This window comes from Indicator indicator, chromosome Z (genome assembly GCF_027791375.1).
Source record: "Indicator indicator isolate 239-I01 chromosome Z, UM_Iind_1.1, whole genome shotgun sequence".
NCBI classification, from domain to species: Eukaryota; Metazoa; Chordata; class Aves; order Piciformes; family Indicatoridae; genus Indicator; species Indicator indicator.
In genome coordinates, this window is record NC_072053.1 from 75,718,670 (window position 1) to 75,736,963 (window position 18,294).

The 18,294-nt window shown below is 34.1% G+C and overlaps 1 protein-coding gene across 1 annotated transcript in view; it reads left to right on the forward strand.

Moving 5' to 3' along the window:
• FBXL17 (F-box and leucine rich repeat protein 17) overlaps positions 1 to 18,294 on the forward strand; it is a 288,290-nt gene that overhangs the window by 184,473 nt on the left and 85,523 nt on the right. Inside the window, exon 7 of the mRNA XM_054398055.1 lies at positions 9,878 to 9,954. Within this exon, the coding sequence (XP_054254030.1) occupies positions 9,878 to 9,954 (77 nt within the window). The remainder of the gene's footprint in view (positions 1 to 9,877; positions 9,955 to 18,294) is intronic.

Consider the following 18,294-nt stretch of genomic DNA (forward strand, 5'->3'; position numbering starts at 1 on the left):
TTGGACTAATTGTCAGGATTAATTTTTAGATTTCTGGGAAATTTCTGACTAAAAGGGAACTGGTTATCTAAAACACAAAGCTCAGTCTAATTGTAGATACTCAACAGTACTAATACACAACTATATAAAAGTATTAATCTGTAGCTGGATACTCCACTTTCTTCAGGTAATGCTTCCCCACATACCCTGAACAGTTTGAAACATTTGATGTTTGTATAGTTTATCATAAAGCACTGAAAACAAGCTGTTTTCAATACCTTGCTTCAGGAAAAATTCATCCAGCATAGATCTCTCCAGCAGTCTCCAATTTCTTTTATATGGCTTCCTCTGATGAAAGCCAGGTGTCAGTTGTATTTTCAAATACAGTTTGAGACAATTTGTACTTACATGAGATTTCAGTAGTTCTTTTCAGTGCAAAAGATCCTTACTGGTGTATTATGATAGCCACTATACTGTTAAATATAAGAGTATCTTTCGGATTTCCAAAATTAATGAAAAATAACTCAAAAGTGAATTATCTTCTTCTTTTTTTCCCCCATAAACTACTGTTGTGAAGAGGCTTTCTATTTAATTTATCTGGAAAATAGTTTTAGAAGTATTGCTAATTTTATACATAAGGTGACATGTTTTATCTTAGTTATGAAAACCAGACAGCTGAAGTGTGTGTTTTCAGTATGCTTAAAAGGAATTACGTTAATATTTTTTGTTGCAGAAAGAGCAAGGAGTATGTGTTTTTTCATATCTGAAATCAATGATGTTAAGAGTGTGATTTTTTTAAAAGGCATATGTAGTGTAGTGAAATAATATTTGCTGTATATATTTCTACAGTAAACTAGCGTTGACTCTGACATACGTCTAAATGTATGATACACAATGCGCAGAGGTTCATTTGGAGTCTTGATTTTCACTGACTTTTACTGAGGGTTCTCGTGCTCCCAGATGAAGGTTTTCTGTATGGAGCAGACAACCTCTAATTAACGGCTTGAAGCTCATTGATCTGTTACAGATAGCGGCCTCTGATCTGTATTGAACTAACTGGTTATTTTGGAAAGTTGGACTGGTTTTCTCCAGTCTCATGTATTCCTGATAGATGTTTTAAGATTCAGAATTTTAGCTTCTTTCATGACTGCTGATTGCTGCCACAGTTTTCTGAAACACCAGAGTCAGTCTGAAACACTTAAATGTTGGGACACCTTTCTGGTGGACTGGGAGTAAATCTTAACTCACTTTTGAACAGAGCAACAAGTAATCACTCAGTATGTTATGCATCGGTTTTCTACATTTCAAACTTGAATGCAAGCTGTCCACTCCTGTCTGCCTGCCCCATCACTTCTAAATAAATGCCAAAGTTAAACAAGTTAATGTAAAATAGTGTAGATAAATTTAGGTTTCCATCTCACTTTTGCACATGCCTTTTTTTTTTTTTTTTGGCTCGTCATGTAAGACAGTCTTCCATGCAGCTATATAGCAACTTTGCAGAAAAAAAATTTACATGTGTTGTCATACATGTTTATATGGATTTTATACGTAGCATTGCTTAGAAAGATATGTATCTACTTGCAGCTGTAGTCATATGTGTACAAACATAGCTAATTAATAGCTCAGACTCCTGTCCAAAAACCTGGACTGTTAGGAGTATTAGGGCCTCTGTAATATTATGTAGCATATGTTACTGTAACTACTTATATTTACTGTTCAGTGATAGGTATGTTAATTAGTTATTTTGATTTTCTGTAATTGCACAGGAAAAGAGAAAACTGTTTTGAACATTCAACACATGAAAAAGTCTTCGTGAAATTTTTATTTTAAAAATATTTAACTTGTAACCATTTTCTTTCTGATATCTGAAAGTCTTCTTTTGTAATTCCCTGACAATTCTTGGAATTATAAATAGTATTCTTGGGGGGCTGTCTTATGTTGTTATATGGGCTTTATTTAATTTATAATTACGCTTAATGTAATGAGTTTGAACAGAACTGTAAGCAGCTACTTTTTACCCTGTGTAAGGTCTTTAAAAGAACACTGAAACCTTTAATTAGACCTCACTTTTATGCCATTGCATTTTTTTCAGCAGGTCTAAGATACAGTATAAGTATCAACATAAAAATTAAAAGTTTATTAATCTCTGATTTCTAGTATTCCTGTTTCCAAAATTATTCTTTTAAACATTGTCTTCCTATATGCTTTTTCAACCTAGAAAATTCTTTTTCCTACATAAAACTTCTGTGTAGCTCATTTACTTTTATATGGGTTTTTCTTGGTGTCTTAATTTAGTATCGTTTATTTTTCTTGTCATTTGATTAACATATTACCTCAGTAATTATTTTTCTCAGTCTGCAGTTTTGAAAGCTTTTCATGGATTATATCTCCCTTCCTACTCTTCCCTTTTCTGTGAAAGAAGAAAACAACATCACCTTTTCAAATCCATTTTCTATTTTCTCTCAGATGCTAAGATTTGATTGTGAGTTTGTAGGGCATTACAGAGTATGATGATAACTTATTAATTACATCACTAAGATTGTCTTCAGAGACCACTGCTGAAGTATTTGAGAATCCTTAATGATAGCTTATCAAAAACATTTACATGCCTTTGACGCAAAATTGAGTATTTGTAAAGATTAATAGCCACTTCTGTTCTCCCTGATCATGTTGAGAGGCCTACAAAAATTTAAGTGACTTTTTGCCAGTTTACACGAATCACTCAGATGATAGCCAAATCATTTTATGTGAAGCATAAACAAAATACAGAACTGTGTTACATAAAAGCCCAAGGAGTATATTAATATTGTTCTTTTCGTCTGGTCTTTTATTGTGGTAAAAGGCAAAACAGATTTTAAAAGTTCTTCTATATTTGCAAAGAGTTGGACTACAGAGGTCCCTTCCAACCCCTACCATTCTGAGACTTACTGGGAGAAAGCTTTGCTTCTGAGTTTATTGGAGTAACAGTATGTTTGGTGCAGTTTACCTGTTCTCGTAGCACTTCCTTTAATCAGTCATAGGCATAAATTCTTTCTTTTATGACTCTTTTTCTAATAGACTTACTGGTTTAGTTGTTAGATGGTGTTGGGTGATAGGTTGGACTTGATGATCTCAAAGGTCTTTTCCAACTTGGTTAATTCTGGGATTCTGGGATTGCTGTGACCCAAGTGCAGGATCCAGCACTTGGCCTTGTTAAACCTCATACAGCTGACCCTGGCCCATGAATCCACCCTGTCCAGATCCCTTCCTACTGTCAACACTCCCACCCAATTCGGTGTCATTTGCAATCTTACTGTGGGTGCACTCAATCCCCTTGCATAAAAGACATTGAACAAAGCTGGCCCCAATACTAACCCCTAGGGAACACTGCTTGTAACCAGCCACCAACTGGATTTAACTCTGTTCACCACTGTTCTTTGGGCTTGGCCATCCAGCCATTTTTTTAACCAGTGAAGCACCCACCCATCCAAACCATGTGTAGCCCATTTCTCAGGGAGTATGCTGTGGGAGACTGTGTCAAATGCTCAGATATGAAGGCATTTCATTTAAATAAGAATGCAAATAAATATTTGCACATATATGTTTGTGTGTGTGTATGTATATCATTATAATGATATTTGAACAGATATTTACGAATTACAGGGCATCATAACATAAGCACTGTGCTGTTCAATTTGTCTGTGTATCTCTCTCCTTGGAGCTTGTTTGCATCTGATTAGCTCAGATGCTCATCATCTCTTACCTCTGTAGTTTATGACTTCCAGTGCAAAAAAACACTTTCTTGTGCTGTAAGCAGCAAAACTGTTGGGTAAACTTAATTTTAATTTACATTGATTTTCTAAACAATACCTTTCTGCTAATGACAGCTAACTGATTCCCCCGAAGTAATTGCTGTTAACTACTGTAACTAGTGACACTTTTCAAGTTTACTTCAGACGAATTGTGTTTTTCAAATTCAGTTTATGTTTTTGATGGAAACTCTTACTGTGTTTTGCTGGCTCTGTGATTAATACTGCTTCCTTAAAATACAGTTCATGGTGTTCAAATTAAAAACAAATTTAAAACATATATTTTGCATGTGATTGGAATGTTGAAATGACAGTAAAAACTGTGTACTGGGATAACTAAAAATCATACATCTTAGTAATATAAAGGTTTAGATAACAAATACACTGAAAGAGAAATGTTGTTTATAATGTAAGTATATTTATCAATAAAAGAGAATACTGAACCAAGTATACGTATTCATTTCCTTGTGAAATTCATAATTTATGAGGTTTTACAAGGGTTAAAACATTAAGCCTTTTGCTTGTTTAGCCTTGACTTCAAATTCTTGCTTTTGAGTGCAGAAGGCCTTGGTTTACCTCAGTTTCTTACAGCTCTGTATTTGGCAAGATTGGTTTTGTTATGGGAGAGTCTTGTTTGTGATAACTGCATTATTGCCTTCCATAGGAATGTTTAAATCATTAAAAACAATGTATTATTTAATATGCAGCTACTATTTTCTGCCTGAACTTAACCTTTGAAATGGTAATTTTTTAAGGATCTCCACATATTCCTTTATTTGAGGCTTCTTTTTTTTTCCACTGCGTATTTTAGTGTTCTTTTCCAAGCTGTCTTTTGGTTTCCAGTAGTGATCTTGGGTATGTGTTGAAGGATAGTAAGATGTTCACATTACTGCTAGGGACAAATGTATGCCAGTCAAATGCAAAGAAGCCATATAAACAGTCTCCTGTTAATTTTGAATTTTACCAAGGGACTCTGCTAATGTTTTGGGTTTTTTACATCTCTAAGGTGAGTGAAACTCACTCCCTCAAATTGTGATCTCTTAACCAGTATGTATGGCAACTTCAGTTAGCTTCACTTGGGGCTGAGCAGCATCTTGAATGCTAACAAGGTCTCCCAGGACCACTACTACAAATACTGTAGTCATATTTTCTCATTAGTTCCTTTCAGTTGGCACAAATATGATTTCCCATTTTTTTAGAAGTAGGCAAAAAACATAAAGTTGTGTGTGTATATAAAAAAGACAATTACTTTCTATTACTCAGGGGTCTGTTTTATCTTTTCGTAAGGGCAGAAGCTTGCACATTTTAATTGATTAAGATTTTCAGTCAAAGAATGTGGGGATCAGTTGGCTAAGAGAAGAAAAAAATAGAGAGTTTTGAACAAATTCTTTTCTAATTTGTCATTTTTTTGTATTAAGCTCTTGTATTTCACATAACGTTGTGGAAAGTCTAAAACCTTGGCTTTGAATTCATTGCACACATTTATATATGGGAGCCATCAAGAAGATGGGCATAAATTTGAAGCTATTAATAAACATTTCAGTCAGTCATGCAGTTTTGTAACTTTTGAAGAGGAGAGTTGTTTGCAGAAAAGCTTTATACCAGCAAGTCTTTTAGAAATTTTAACACTAAGGGGCAATCTTTGGTTTATTAGTGTCTGATCATAATGAACTTAGGGATGTTGAAATGTTAATGGGTTCAACAACGTAATGCTGAGTAAGCTCTAGATGACTTACAAATGTCTGTGGTATTGTAAGTCTTTTGTATTGACAAAAGGTAGGGAATAATAACTTTGCTTCTCTTATTTACCAGTATTATGCTGCTGGGTTTAAGATGAAGCTTCTTTCTTGTCTGATTCAGAAACATCATAAAGACTTCCAAAGATACATATAGCAATAATATGATACCATTTTGATGGATTATTACAATTAAATTAACAAGACTTGATCCCTGCTTTCTAGAAAAGGTTAATTTAATTTTGTTCTCTTAACCTTTTTCTTTATGGTCAGGTTTAACAAAGATTAAAAGGTGAAAGTAGTAAATACACAAATACTCCTATTTTTCTTCATGTTGTAAAGAAATCCGGTTTTGCTGACTATTCCGTGTATTGTGACCCTCCACAGAGCAGAGGCTAATGAGGCCATACATAGTGTTTCTCGAAACTTTCTCTACAGCTTGGCTTAGTTGGGGATGATCTGTAGAAAGGGTACTAAAAGTTAAGCTTTAAATTAGATTCACTTATGCAAGTCAATCTGTTAGGTTATTTTAATATTTGAAAAAAAAAATAGGACAATCAAAGCTGCATTTTTGGCTCTATTTTCTGTTTAATGGAAATAGCTAAAGACCAAGGGGTTTCTTTTCCCATTAGCAGAAAGTAAACAGTATTTCATTTAGGCTCCAAGATGTCACTAAGAACAGATTGGAGGTCACCTGAAGTCACTTTAAAAAAGCTTTAACCCTTGTAGCTGGAAGTTTCTGGAAGGTCTAAAGGTTATAATTATAAAGGCTATACAGGCAAATCTTTTGTCCTTTGCTTCTGGAATCAAATGATTGCAGCTAAAATTTCTTCTCAATCACTGCATTTCATTATTTATTAAGACAAGCTTATAAATATATAACCAGCCTTATGGGAGGAAGGACAGAAACTAAAACTTCTTTCCCTTGCAACTGAACTAATTTTGTTTTAATGGCCAACAGCCTGAGTTTTAAGTATACAAGGGTGCTGAAGGATGCAGATGCATATAAGTCTATGTTCAGATAATAGAAATTGGACCCTGACCAAATGAAAACTTTTGTAACTGAAGTTGTAGGGAAAATTTGGTATTCTTTGTCATCCTGAGTTACCGCGACTGAGAGACGGGACAAAGCTTGATGCAAGCAAGGTGTCAGTTTATCGTATACAGTTTTTCCTTTATATAGGTTAACATAGTATCAGAAGGCAGCTTGTAATTGGTCATTCATTAGCTCGTATATGTCTCTCTCTGGGGACAACTCTTGATTCCCTATAGTTTCCCACAGCTCACTTCACTTCCTGGAGGGACTATGCCAGCCAACTTTTTCCTGCTTCCTTTCAGCAGCACATTCAAAGTTCTGTGGGACTCGCAGCAGGACCGCAGCCTAGCGGTTCATTGTCTCCATCACTTTGGAGGTCACCATTTTATTGTGACTGAGAGACGGGACAAAGCTTGATGCAAGCAAGGTGTCAGTTCATTGTATAAAGCTTTTCCTTTATATAGGTTAACATAATATCAGAAGGCAGCTTGTAATTGGTCATTAGTATGTCCAGGTGACATTTGTAAACTCATGATTGGCTACAGAGAAAAAGTAATCACGCGAACGCGAATCAGGCTTAAACAAACATCAGACAAGAGATAAAGGATTCTATAACTCTACATTCCACTGTCCTAACTTTTGCCTAGTTCCCGTTAGCAGGTAACTGTGTAACCCCCTTAGGTCACAGTGACTGTTAGGAGCCAGCTATCTGTGGTTTTGTTTCTACACAGCTGCATTCTGTTCCCAGAGTTTACGACCCACCAGGGTTAAAGCATCTCCTTCTATCAGTAAAGCAGTGTCTGGGGTTCTAGTTCCCAAATTATGTCCTACACTGAGTGTGTTGTGGTGATATTGTTTAGACACCAATTTCTGCATTATATTGATCAATTAATTGATCTCAGTAAGTGAAATTTCCCAGAAATGATGTGTAAACTTGCAGAGTCATTAGGTTAATCTTCAAAATATTTTTCTACATTGAGAATTTTTATACAAGGTAAGAAGTGTTTCATATTCTCAGTGCTCTGCTAAATGATGTGTATGGTAAGAATTCATAAAACTTTCTTTTAGCTGCAGTGTCATTTTTCCATTATGTTTGCTAAAATGTCTAAAAATATTTTCTGTTTATTCACATCATTTATATGAACAATAAAATCTCATTATTAGGAAGTATATTTTTGGATTAAATGATAAAAAATCTTTTTCATGGCCTAGTTGATCTCATTAATTCAGCCAGTTAACAAAGATGAGTTGTTCAAAATCATGTCGTACAGGACCAGAATGTTTCATGCTCTAAATCTTACCCTTTTTTCAGGAAAATAACTTGATGAAAATGTAAAATCCTGAGGTTAGTTTATATTTAAAAGCGTCATCCTAAAGAAAAATAACTGTCTTGCTTGCTGATTTTCTTAGCAAAGATGTTGAGGGCTTAAACGAATACAGCATCTCAAGTTTTACACTGGTTTTCTTCCATGTCAGAGGTTACCATGATAAATGTTTCTCTCCTTTACATATTCTTTCTCAGTATATTCAAAAGTGAATCCAACTTTTCCCATACAAACATTGCAAACATTTTCTAAGTATTAGGCTTTCACACTTTTCCAAGGGATGAAACTTATAATGGTAGTAAACAATGATTAAGGTACTCTGTCAGGGGCATGCTGTTTAATTAGTAGCAGTGAATTTTTGTTCTAGATTTTAGAAGGAAACAGAGAGGGGATGAATGGATATGAAGGTCTATCATTCAGTTATCCTGTAATTGTAAGATATAAGAATTATGTAGCTGCTTTTAAAGTCTAAAATTGGCAGCATGAAGAGCTAAATGAGATTGGGAGGTACTCTGTTGATGGTGATAAGTGGAGGACAGAGGTCCCTGAGCATGTACGTCTATTTTCCAAACTTATGACAAATTCAGCAATACTTTTTGTTTGGTTGGTTGTTTTTTCAAAATTGATAATTGATATTGTGTACTGTAGGAAATTTGATTTAAGAGGCAGAACAGATGATTGGGTAATTGATCTGAAAATTAAAGAGGAGTATGTTGGATCATAAGAAATTCCTAGGATTTATCTTACGAAACCCGCTTTTTAAAATGTTTCTGTGTAGAGAATAGCACAACACTAATGTAGCTGACCTTATGACCAGTGATGCATTTTACATTGATGGGACTGAAAATACAATTAGTGAACTATATTTTTAACAATGCACTGTAAACCGTGTAGTTGTAAAAGTAACATTAATATAGACTTGATCACAAATATGTAATAAGCTCCTATTTTGCATGAATTTTGGTTTTCATATTTTTCTTGTTTACAAGAAACTAAAAGAGACTAACAGAAAAATACTCCAGTGTTTCATTGAAAAATCGTTGTAGTTTTAACAAGGCAAACAAATGTGCTGTCGTTCTCATCTGTACAGGCTTTTCTTGCAACACCAATGGCATGTGGCATTTCATGACCTGATGAATCATAGAATGGTCTGGGTTGGAAGAGACCTCCAAAGGTCATCTAGTCCAACCCCCTTTGCAGTAAGCAGGGACATCCTCAATTAGATCAGGTTGCCCAGAGCCCTGTGGAGCCTCACCTTGAATAGCTCCAGGGATGGGGCCACAAACCACCTCCTTGAACAACCTATTCCAATGTTCCACCACCCTCATAGTAAAGAACATGTTCCTAACATCCAATCTAAATCTGCTCTTCTCTAGTTTGAAGCCATTGCCCCTTGTCCTATCCCCACAGACCTTTGTAAACAGCCTCTATCCTTCTTGTGGCCCCTTTTAGGTACTGGAAGGCTGCTACTAGGTCTCCTCAGAGCCTTCTCCACACTGAACAAGCCCTGCTCCCTCAGCTTGCCCTCATAGCAGAGGTGCTCCAGCCTCCCCGATGATAACACTGACTTCTGCAATAATCACTGAAGATACACAAACATGAGCTTAAAATTACATTTTCTTCTCCTTTGTCTTCATTAAAATGTATTTATAGTTATTACCAAGATGAAAACTCTGAAAGCTTATATCTTGCAATAAAAACTTTCCAAAATCATAGACTAATAAAGAAATGAAAGTTCACATTTGTACTATTTTCCAAAGAACTTGTATATATTCCAGGCCACTCATATATTCATAGTTACGGGAACATTTATATCAAAGCATTCAATGTAAAATAGTACTTTTCTCCAGGGTATACATGTAGCCATATGCATTTTGAGCTAATTGTATGGAACAATTCACAAAATTTAAGAAGTTGAGATAAAATGCATTACACTTGTATGTATTGTGCTTTTGGTATTTAAAAGTGATCTATTGTCTTTTAACTGTGATTTTTACTTTACGTGTCTTCCAGATGTGTGGAGGTGATTGCCAAAGAAGGCAGGAATCTGAAAGAGCTTTATTTAGTGTCCTGTAAGATCACTGACTATGGTATGTAATGCACCTATACCTTTGGTTTTGTGATGGTTGAGCTCTACTAGCTTTGCATTCTTATAAAAGTGTTGGAAATGTATAGATAAAATTTCTCGAAGCCTTGTCCATAAAAACAGCAGTTGTACTGAAAATGTCTGACATGCTTAAAAATATCTATATTTAAAAATATCTGTATTTGTATAGAGGTATGAAAGTCATTTTATGTATTGCTGCAAAGTTTTGCTTATAGAACTGACACTGCTGCAAGCTTAATTTGTTAGGCATCTCTTATTAAAGGAAGGTGCCTTTCTTATGTAAGGGAAAACATCCCAGAGGCTTTTCAGGCCCTTGTGTTATCTGCATCTTTGTATTTGTGGTAAATAGAGGAAGTTTTATTTTAAAGTGTGTGATGGGGCATAGCTGTTACAAATAGATATCTGGATAAAAATAACAATACTGAATCAAGTTCAACTATTACAAGACAGAACTTAACTATAAATTGTACTTTTTTTCTTCATAAATGGATTATAGATTCTTTTTTGAGAAGTGACATACAGCCTAACAAATAGTTTTCCAAGATTCTGATAAATGTTTTAATATTCAGGCTGCATATGTCTTCTGTCTTCAGTATTTTACTTTTCAGGGGATGAGATCTTCCTACTAAGTAATACAGATTAATCCTATGAGTTTTCTTTCCAATATTTAGCATTTGTCATGTAAATTGTAATGAATATGCATACTCTGGGTATTTCTTCATAAAAGAATGTTTCTGCTTCTCACATGGATTAGCAATTCTCTCTAGTGTGTGATCTCACTAAAACTATTTCTTGATTAATTTTATCCTTTTGAAATCTATCTTTAAAACACTGTATTTTTGTACAATAATACTCGGAAGGGAAATACATTTTTTGCAGGATAAATGCACCACTTATGCACAGACAGAATGGAATACATAGAAAATACATTTCTGAGTTAAAATGATTTCATCTTCACATATTCCTGGTTTATGATTGCTTCCTTAATTTATATAATTTAAATAAATCTAGTTTTCACTTTCTCTTTCAAAATTATTTCGAATTGCTGCTGTAATTGAGTTCCAAGTTTTACTTCTACTCAGAATCAGTGTTTCTTTGTTACGTGTTCCTAACCTATGCATATTTATTTCTCTTTTGCAGTCTTTTAATGACCCAATGCATGCAAACAATATTCACACCAAAAACTATGTCTATACTTATGGAAGAGTGTATAAATACTTTTTTAAGGACCAAGACCTCTGTTACCTTATTTAATGATCATGTATGTTATGTATATGTGTATGTTTGTGTGTATAAAAAGTGGTGGTATTAGACTGTCTAATTATTTTAGGTGTTTGTTGTTACATACGAAAGAAAAAGAATATATTTATTGCTTTCTTAGAAAATTATTTTTTCTTCCTTTCCACAAAAGCCATTTTATCTATACCTTTTGTTGTTACTCAGACAGCTGAACTCACTAAAGTAACTCAGCAGAATTATTAATGCTTCTTACTAAATTTGCTTAGTTTTAAGGTTCTTTTTCTGTGAATAGACAGCAACTTTAATTCCAGTAGACTGTAAGAATTAATTACTTCAGGAACAAGTAAGTGGTTGGAGGCATTCATGATACTTATTTTGACAAAATCTGTTGCAGTGAAGCAGTTTTGTTTGTACTTAGTTAAAATGTTCACTCTTTCAGAACTATGAAGCAAATATTTCTATATAAACTGTGGCAATTTCAAGCATCAGTAAAAGCTTGTTCTATCAATAAAGGGGAGTTACAGAGTTTTGCATAGTTTAACAAAGAGCAAGAAACAGCATAACTTGCTATCCCTTCCATTTAAGTGGCATTACTGTTTATGTTGGAGTGTGCAGAGTGAGTTTGGAGTCTCCTATATATTTCAGAAACTCTGTAAATTTCCCTCTAGCTAGGAGAAAAAAAATATAAGGCATACAGCTTTTGTAAGGATGCTTATCAACTGGTTTGTTCTGATTTTTTATATTTTTCATAATGTTTTCATTTAGAGTAATTTTTCATATACTAGGTCAGGCTCAACAGAGCTCTGGGCAACCTGATCCAATGGAGGATGTCCTGGCTCACTGCAGAGGGGTTGGACTAGATGACCTTTGGAGGTCTCTTCCAACCAAACCCTATCAGAGAAATTGGAACTCTATAAGAGGACATCTTTCATTCTGTTGAGAGTGTTCAGGAAGTGCAGATAACTTCACCCACCTGTCTGGAGTTTCCTGCAGGAATTGTTAATAAAAAAAATTAAAACCTTATCAAAAGTAATCATTGAAGGAGAAAAGAGCCCTTGAACAATCTGTCAGCACCACAGGTAATTCATAACTATCAAAACACTTTTTTCTTCAAGTCTCATCACTATTCCCAGTGTCACTAAAATGCCATGTGGTTTTCTTTAGAAGTTGATTGGAAATACCACTGTGTGTCTTCAAGACCCATACAGTGAGATAAATTACTTCAATATTGTATTTCTTAAATAACATACAGTTGCAAATCCTTTGTCCTACAGTACATAAGAAAAGATTTTCTCTTTGAGCAATGACACAAGACAAACTTACAAACTATTTTTTGTCATACTAGAAGGTGGATTGTCCTCCCTAATGTGTAGCCTTAAAAATAATGTAGTATAATAGCCAGTTGGAAGAAGCTGAATGTAGATGCACTTTTGAATCACCAAGATTAACAGAGCAGAACCGTATGATTTGTACACCATTGGTTTCCAGTTGGTTGTTCTAAATGTGGAAAATTGGATGTGTTGTACACCAGGTTTCGTTTGTCTTGTAGAGAGAGATCACAGATGCTGTTGTTTAAATTTAATTTCTTCTGTAGGAAACTTAGCGTATCAGTTGTTAGTTTGATTCTTTGGTGATAAACTTGCCAGTTGTTTATTAGCCATAAGGTTTGATTTTGCACTTTTTTTTATTGCTAGAGTGAGGAGCCTCAGTTAATCTTTGGGAAGATGCATCTAATTTCTGAGTATCAAATCACAAAATGTATTTCTCATATAACATAAAAATTGAAGTGGCCATAACTTCTACCTGTGTTGCCCAAAATAGATTTTCAAATTTTTATTAATTAATTTACTATATTTACTGTGTTAAGAAACTATATTATAGTACTGAATTTCCATGTGACCCAGGACTCAGCTTCTGCTCTCTTGTGGTATTTGTATTTCTTGGTTTATGTGACCTTTAAAAAAAATTGCATAAAGCGTTATTCTTTCAGTGCACGTGTTAACCTTTGTATTGAAAATAGTGTGCTATGTGCCTCATTAGTGAGCTACCACACATTGTATTTTTGAAATTACTGCATCCAAAACCTTGTTGTTTGCAGGTCAAGCCTGATTTAAGGTACAAATAAACTATTACATATAAACAATGTATTTATGATCATATTATGAAGGTTAGGCTCATTGCAATTGTTATTATATTTTGATTAAGTCATAGATTAAGTTATATCTTTTGACAAACACCAACACTGTGTTTGACATCACCACATTGACACACTGTTGCTATAGTCCAGCTTTATATTTTGTTTATTGAACTTTTGAATGCATTTTAAATTGGCCCCTAAACCATTTTATTTGTTGAGTAGCAATTAACCAGTATACTTCCAAAAAAACCATACATTAGCTATATTTAAAATTATTCATACAAAATGTAGTATTAATCTCAGTGAGGGTTATTTAAGGGTTTCTCTCATAATTCTAAATTTAAAAGCAGCATTTGTATTTTTCTTAAGTGAGAGAAAATAGAAATCAGGAAAAAAGGATATATGGTCGATATATGTAGTCATACAAATAAAGAGTTACACCATGTTTTAAAGTGGCTGTGCTAGTTTGTAGTTGGAGTCCATTTCTTCAGAATTCTATCAGTAAGTTTTATAATCTCCTTCTTAATGCACTATAAAAGATACTTTAACAGATTTCATCTTTAGTGTGTTATTCAGTGTTGCCTGAATAAAAGTGATTATTTTTTTCAAGCAGCACCAATAAGGGAGATTTCCATTCAGAGTGCTTAAATATGACAATTGTTGTTTAAACATATTAGCAAATAATATAGTTGTTTCAACATAATTACTTAGAGTACGTTAATTTTTTTATAATAATATTTTATGGTGGTGAGAATTACTTTCTATATTCTATTTTGTAACATGTCTAGGCTGGTTGTTGAACTCCAATAATAGGTTACTGAAGGGAGGCTTATTTTGAGCATAATCTAACTGTCTACCTGCCTTAAAAATCTCTTTTAAGTGCTTCAAGGAGGTACTAATAATGCAATTATTTTGAATTACTAAATTTAAGAAAAAAGATTATTTTACTATTTTAGTCGCTTTAGTAGTCTCAAATATTGCACTAAGAGGCTTAATACCTAGAAACAATGTTTTTCTTTAAATGCCTGAGAAAATGCTACTTAACACATTGATGTAGTTCACTAGAACAGAAATAAACTCAAATGACTAATATCACAGCAATATGATAAATACTGTTTTACAGCCCCATTTATTTTTAAGTAAAACCCAAAAATGTGTAATAAAAATTGTTCAATAATTAAATGGCTTTAAGACTGGAAAGGAGAATATGAAAACAAATTCTTAATCTATTGCATCTCTTTCTAGTGACATACTAGTGAGGCCTCATTATGTATACACATTAATAATCTGTTACGTTTAAGTAAGGCATCCATGGCCCAGTATTTAAATATCAAAAAGTATGTACTGTGTAATTATTTTATTCATCTGGGTTTGAAACAAAAATTAGGAGTCAACAGCAAAAACAGTAACAATTGCTAATAACATAGGTTTTTATCAACTTGTCTAAAAAACAAGATGCATCCACAATTTATTTTATTTTGGGTAATGAAGTAAAATGAGTTGTCCTTCTACTCTGCTTTCCTTTAGTTGTGATGATTCTGGGTTAGATTTGCTGTGACAAAAGCATTTGAGTTTTACCTCTGTAAGAAGTATACAAAGAAGTTCATGTTGTATTTGTAATCTGTAAACTCTTTCCACGTTACAAGAGGGGTAGAAAATGTTCTGTTGCTGGTGTTGAGACATGATTCACTTTGTAAATAATCTGAAAGGCAAGCAGTCTTTGTGCTTCCAAAAATAATAAATTGACATCAAAATTTTAGTTTGGTTAACTTGAGTTAACCAAAGACTTGAGTTTTCTGTAAAAAAAATATTCTGAAAGTAGTTTTCAAGTTACGTATTTTAATTCCTCATGAATCAAGTGGGATCAGTTTATCTTTTGAAATGTCACATGTTTTTATGAAACACTCAGACAAGAAGATTTCTTTTAATGCAGCTATGTTTGCTGCATTGCCCCTGATTTTTTAGCTAGATGTAGTGGACCACATTACTTCCATTTGCAGATTGACAGATGGCATCAGACTGGAAGGGGACCCTGAAAGGTTGGCTCATCCAACACTCCTGCAGTGAGCATGGACATCTCCAAATAGATCAAGTTGTCTAGGACCACATCAAGTCTGATCTTCAGTGTCTCCAGGGACAGGGCCTCAACCACATCCCAGTATTTTATCACTCTCATTGTAAAGAACTTCCTCCTTATGCCCAACCCAAATCTACCCTGCTCCAGTTTCATTTGCCCTCGTTCTGTCACTAGAAGCCCTTCTAAACAATTGTTCCCCAGCCTTCTGTAGGTCCCCTTCAGATATTGGTTATGCCTAATGAAAAAAGCATAGCAAGATACATACTAAAATATATAGGTATGAGGTTGTTAGCATGAAGAGAAAGGAAATTAAACTGCATAAAGGGAGTTCTTGAATAATATAAAACAACAAATGTGCATTTTTTAATTTTTTTCTTTTAATGCAGTTTGGATTATTTTGTTCATTTATATGCATAATTTTTTTCTTCTCCTTTTTTCTAATATCCAGGTCATTGCTTTGTTTGGGTCTTTTAAACATTTTAAATAGAATTGATGTTATACGTGATGCAAATAAATGATCTTTTAGGAATACAGGAACTTTAGGAACTTGTAACTTACCCAGCCCTAGTTTAGGTTCAGTGTAACTCTGCCTGGCTGTTTCATGAAGAACTGCAGGGACAGAGGTTCCAGCACATCTCTGGACAGTGTTTCAGTGCTACACTCATAAAGATTTTTGTGTTCTTTTTCTAATGCTCCACCTAAATCTTACAAGCTATATTGGTCATTGACCTTGTTACATCTTTCAGTCAGCTCAGTTTAGATTCTATTTCTTAATTATTTCTTAATTATCAGTACAACACACATCTTACCATGGCATGGTATTTGTGAGAAGAAGAAATGTGTCTTCTTTTTTCATTTGAAATAAAACTGGAACTTAATAAATGTTAGCAAATACACATAAAAGCAACTTTCTATTTCTTGGTTATCCAATCACTACTACACTGCATATTTATCATGCTGAATTTTCCCTTAGGTCACAAGCACTTTTTTCACTTTTGCCTCTTAACTTATTAACTTACTGTCTTGTTATTTAGAGAAAAAAAATAATTGAATTAATTATATTTACTTTCTTTTGGAAGTTATATTGAAAAATCATTAGAAGTCAGTGACTGTTGCCTCTAGCTTTTCTTTAAACCATAGGGATATTGTGGAAAAAACTAAAAGCTTCTTTGTTAGCTTCATTATTGCTATGTGTTTTCATGTTGGTAAACTACACGTTCTCTAAGTTTCATTGTGTTTTGAAAGCAAACAAAACAAAAACTCCTGATATTTGAGCAGCAATACAGGTTAAAATGCTTTAATGTCCTAACCTACTAGCTCTGCTGGTAGCAGCTCTGTTATCTAAAATGAAAGAGGAGAGTACTGAACACATGATAAGCAGTAGAACAATGCATAACATAATTAACTTAAAACAGTTTCCCATGTACTACAACAAATCCTGAAGTATGTGCATTTTACATTTTCTAAACTTGCTTTTCATCTGAATCCCTGCTATTTCCCTAGAAGCAGAGGTTTGTACATTTTTTGACCAGTGAAGGGGAAAATAACAATGGGATGTAACCTTTACTGTTAGTCTGCAGTTGGCTGTCTTTCTTTTCTTCTACAACCATAAAACTTTGTTGTCTGACTTACTGTATCAGGTTTTTTTAATTAATGATAAAAATAGTGTAGCAGAGTTTAGAAGCTGTTTCCAAACCTTAATTCTCCAATCAGGGTTATAACTAATGAAGTCCTTAACTAGCATTGCTGTACCCAAGCTCTGGTACATAGTCACATAGAGGAACACAGAACTCCTGGCTGGGAACATGGTGTGCTTCAGGTTTTTGCATAACTCAGATGAGCAGATGGAAGGATGACACTAAGGAAGAACAGGCACTGTAAGATATTTGAAATTTAGCTCCCTTTTCTTTGATTTGTAAATTTTTACTTCACATTCACCAGTCAGTGATAGTTTTTGTGTTGAATTTGTTGGTACCAGTACATGTGAGAAGTTCTTTGAGTTCCTGTACTGGAATGATTCCATGCAGGTCTTTGTTCTTTTTGGGTCCAAACAGGACTGTTTAAATCAAGGCAGAGAAAGTAGAAAAACATGTTAAGAGAGAATTTTCTGTGAACAAAGTACTTTTAAAAGGGTGATTCTTTTAGCCGTTACTAACCAATATACTTAATCAATCCAAATCTTGAAGTAAGCAATTTTTTTGTCTGCAAATCCTTGTTTGTCACTGAAAGAAGTGGTAATACCTTCAGATTTCGCTTTGGCTAATTAAATTATGCCTTTCTTTTTCTCTTTGGTAGTTTATGAACAAATCAGTTCTTTATTTTTCATAGATGTAGTTCGACAATTTTATGTAAACAGAACTTACTTTTGCCACCATGCTGTGCTCATGGAAGGGAAACAGACTGTATAAATTAGGTGTGCCTCTTATATTTACCCCAGCTCATTCAACTATATTGAAAAATATCTGGGAAACATGCAGGCACAAAACCTTTTACAAAGTGTCTGAATTTTGTAACTGCACTGTGCTATTAAGGAAAAAACCCCCATAATTCTGAAGCTGTGGGGACTAGCGATACAACCCATCATACAAGAACTCAGTTTCACAGTTCATAGAGATTTAATTAATTACATGGATTATGTTGAAAAAATGAGTCTTTCAGATAGTGTAAAGAAATCATGTAATACTTTTGTCTGGATTGAGTTGAACCTGCTGCTGTTACTCATACCATGCTGCAATCATGCCAGCTTCAAAAAGTGGAAGTGCTAATTGGAGCAAAGTATTATGGGGCTTGAAGTTCAGATTGTAACATGGGAGGCTTCCTGTTCCAGTTGCTGCTTCTGGGTTCCGGCTTCTCGGATGTGGTCTCTTCTT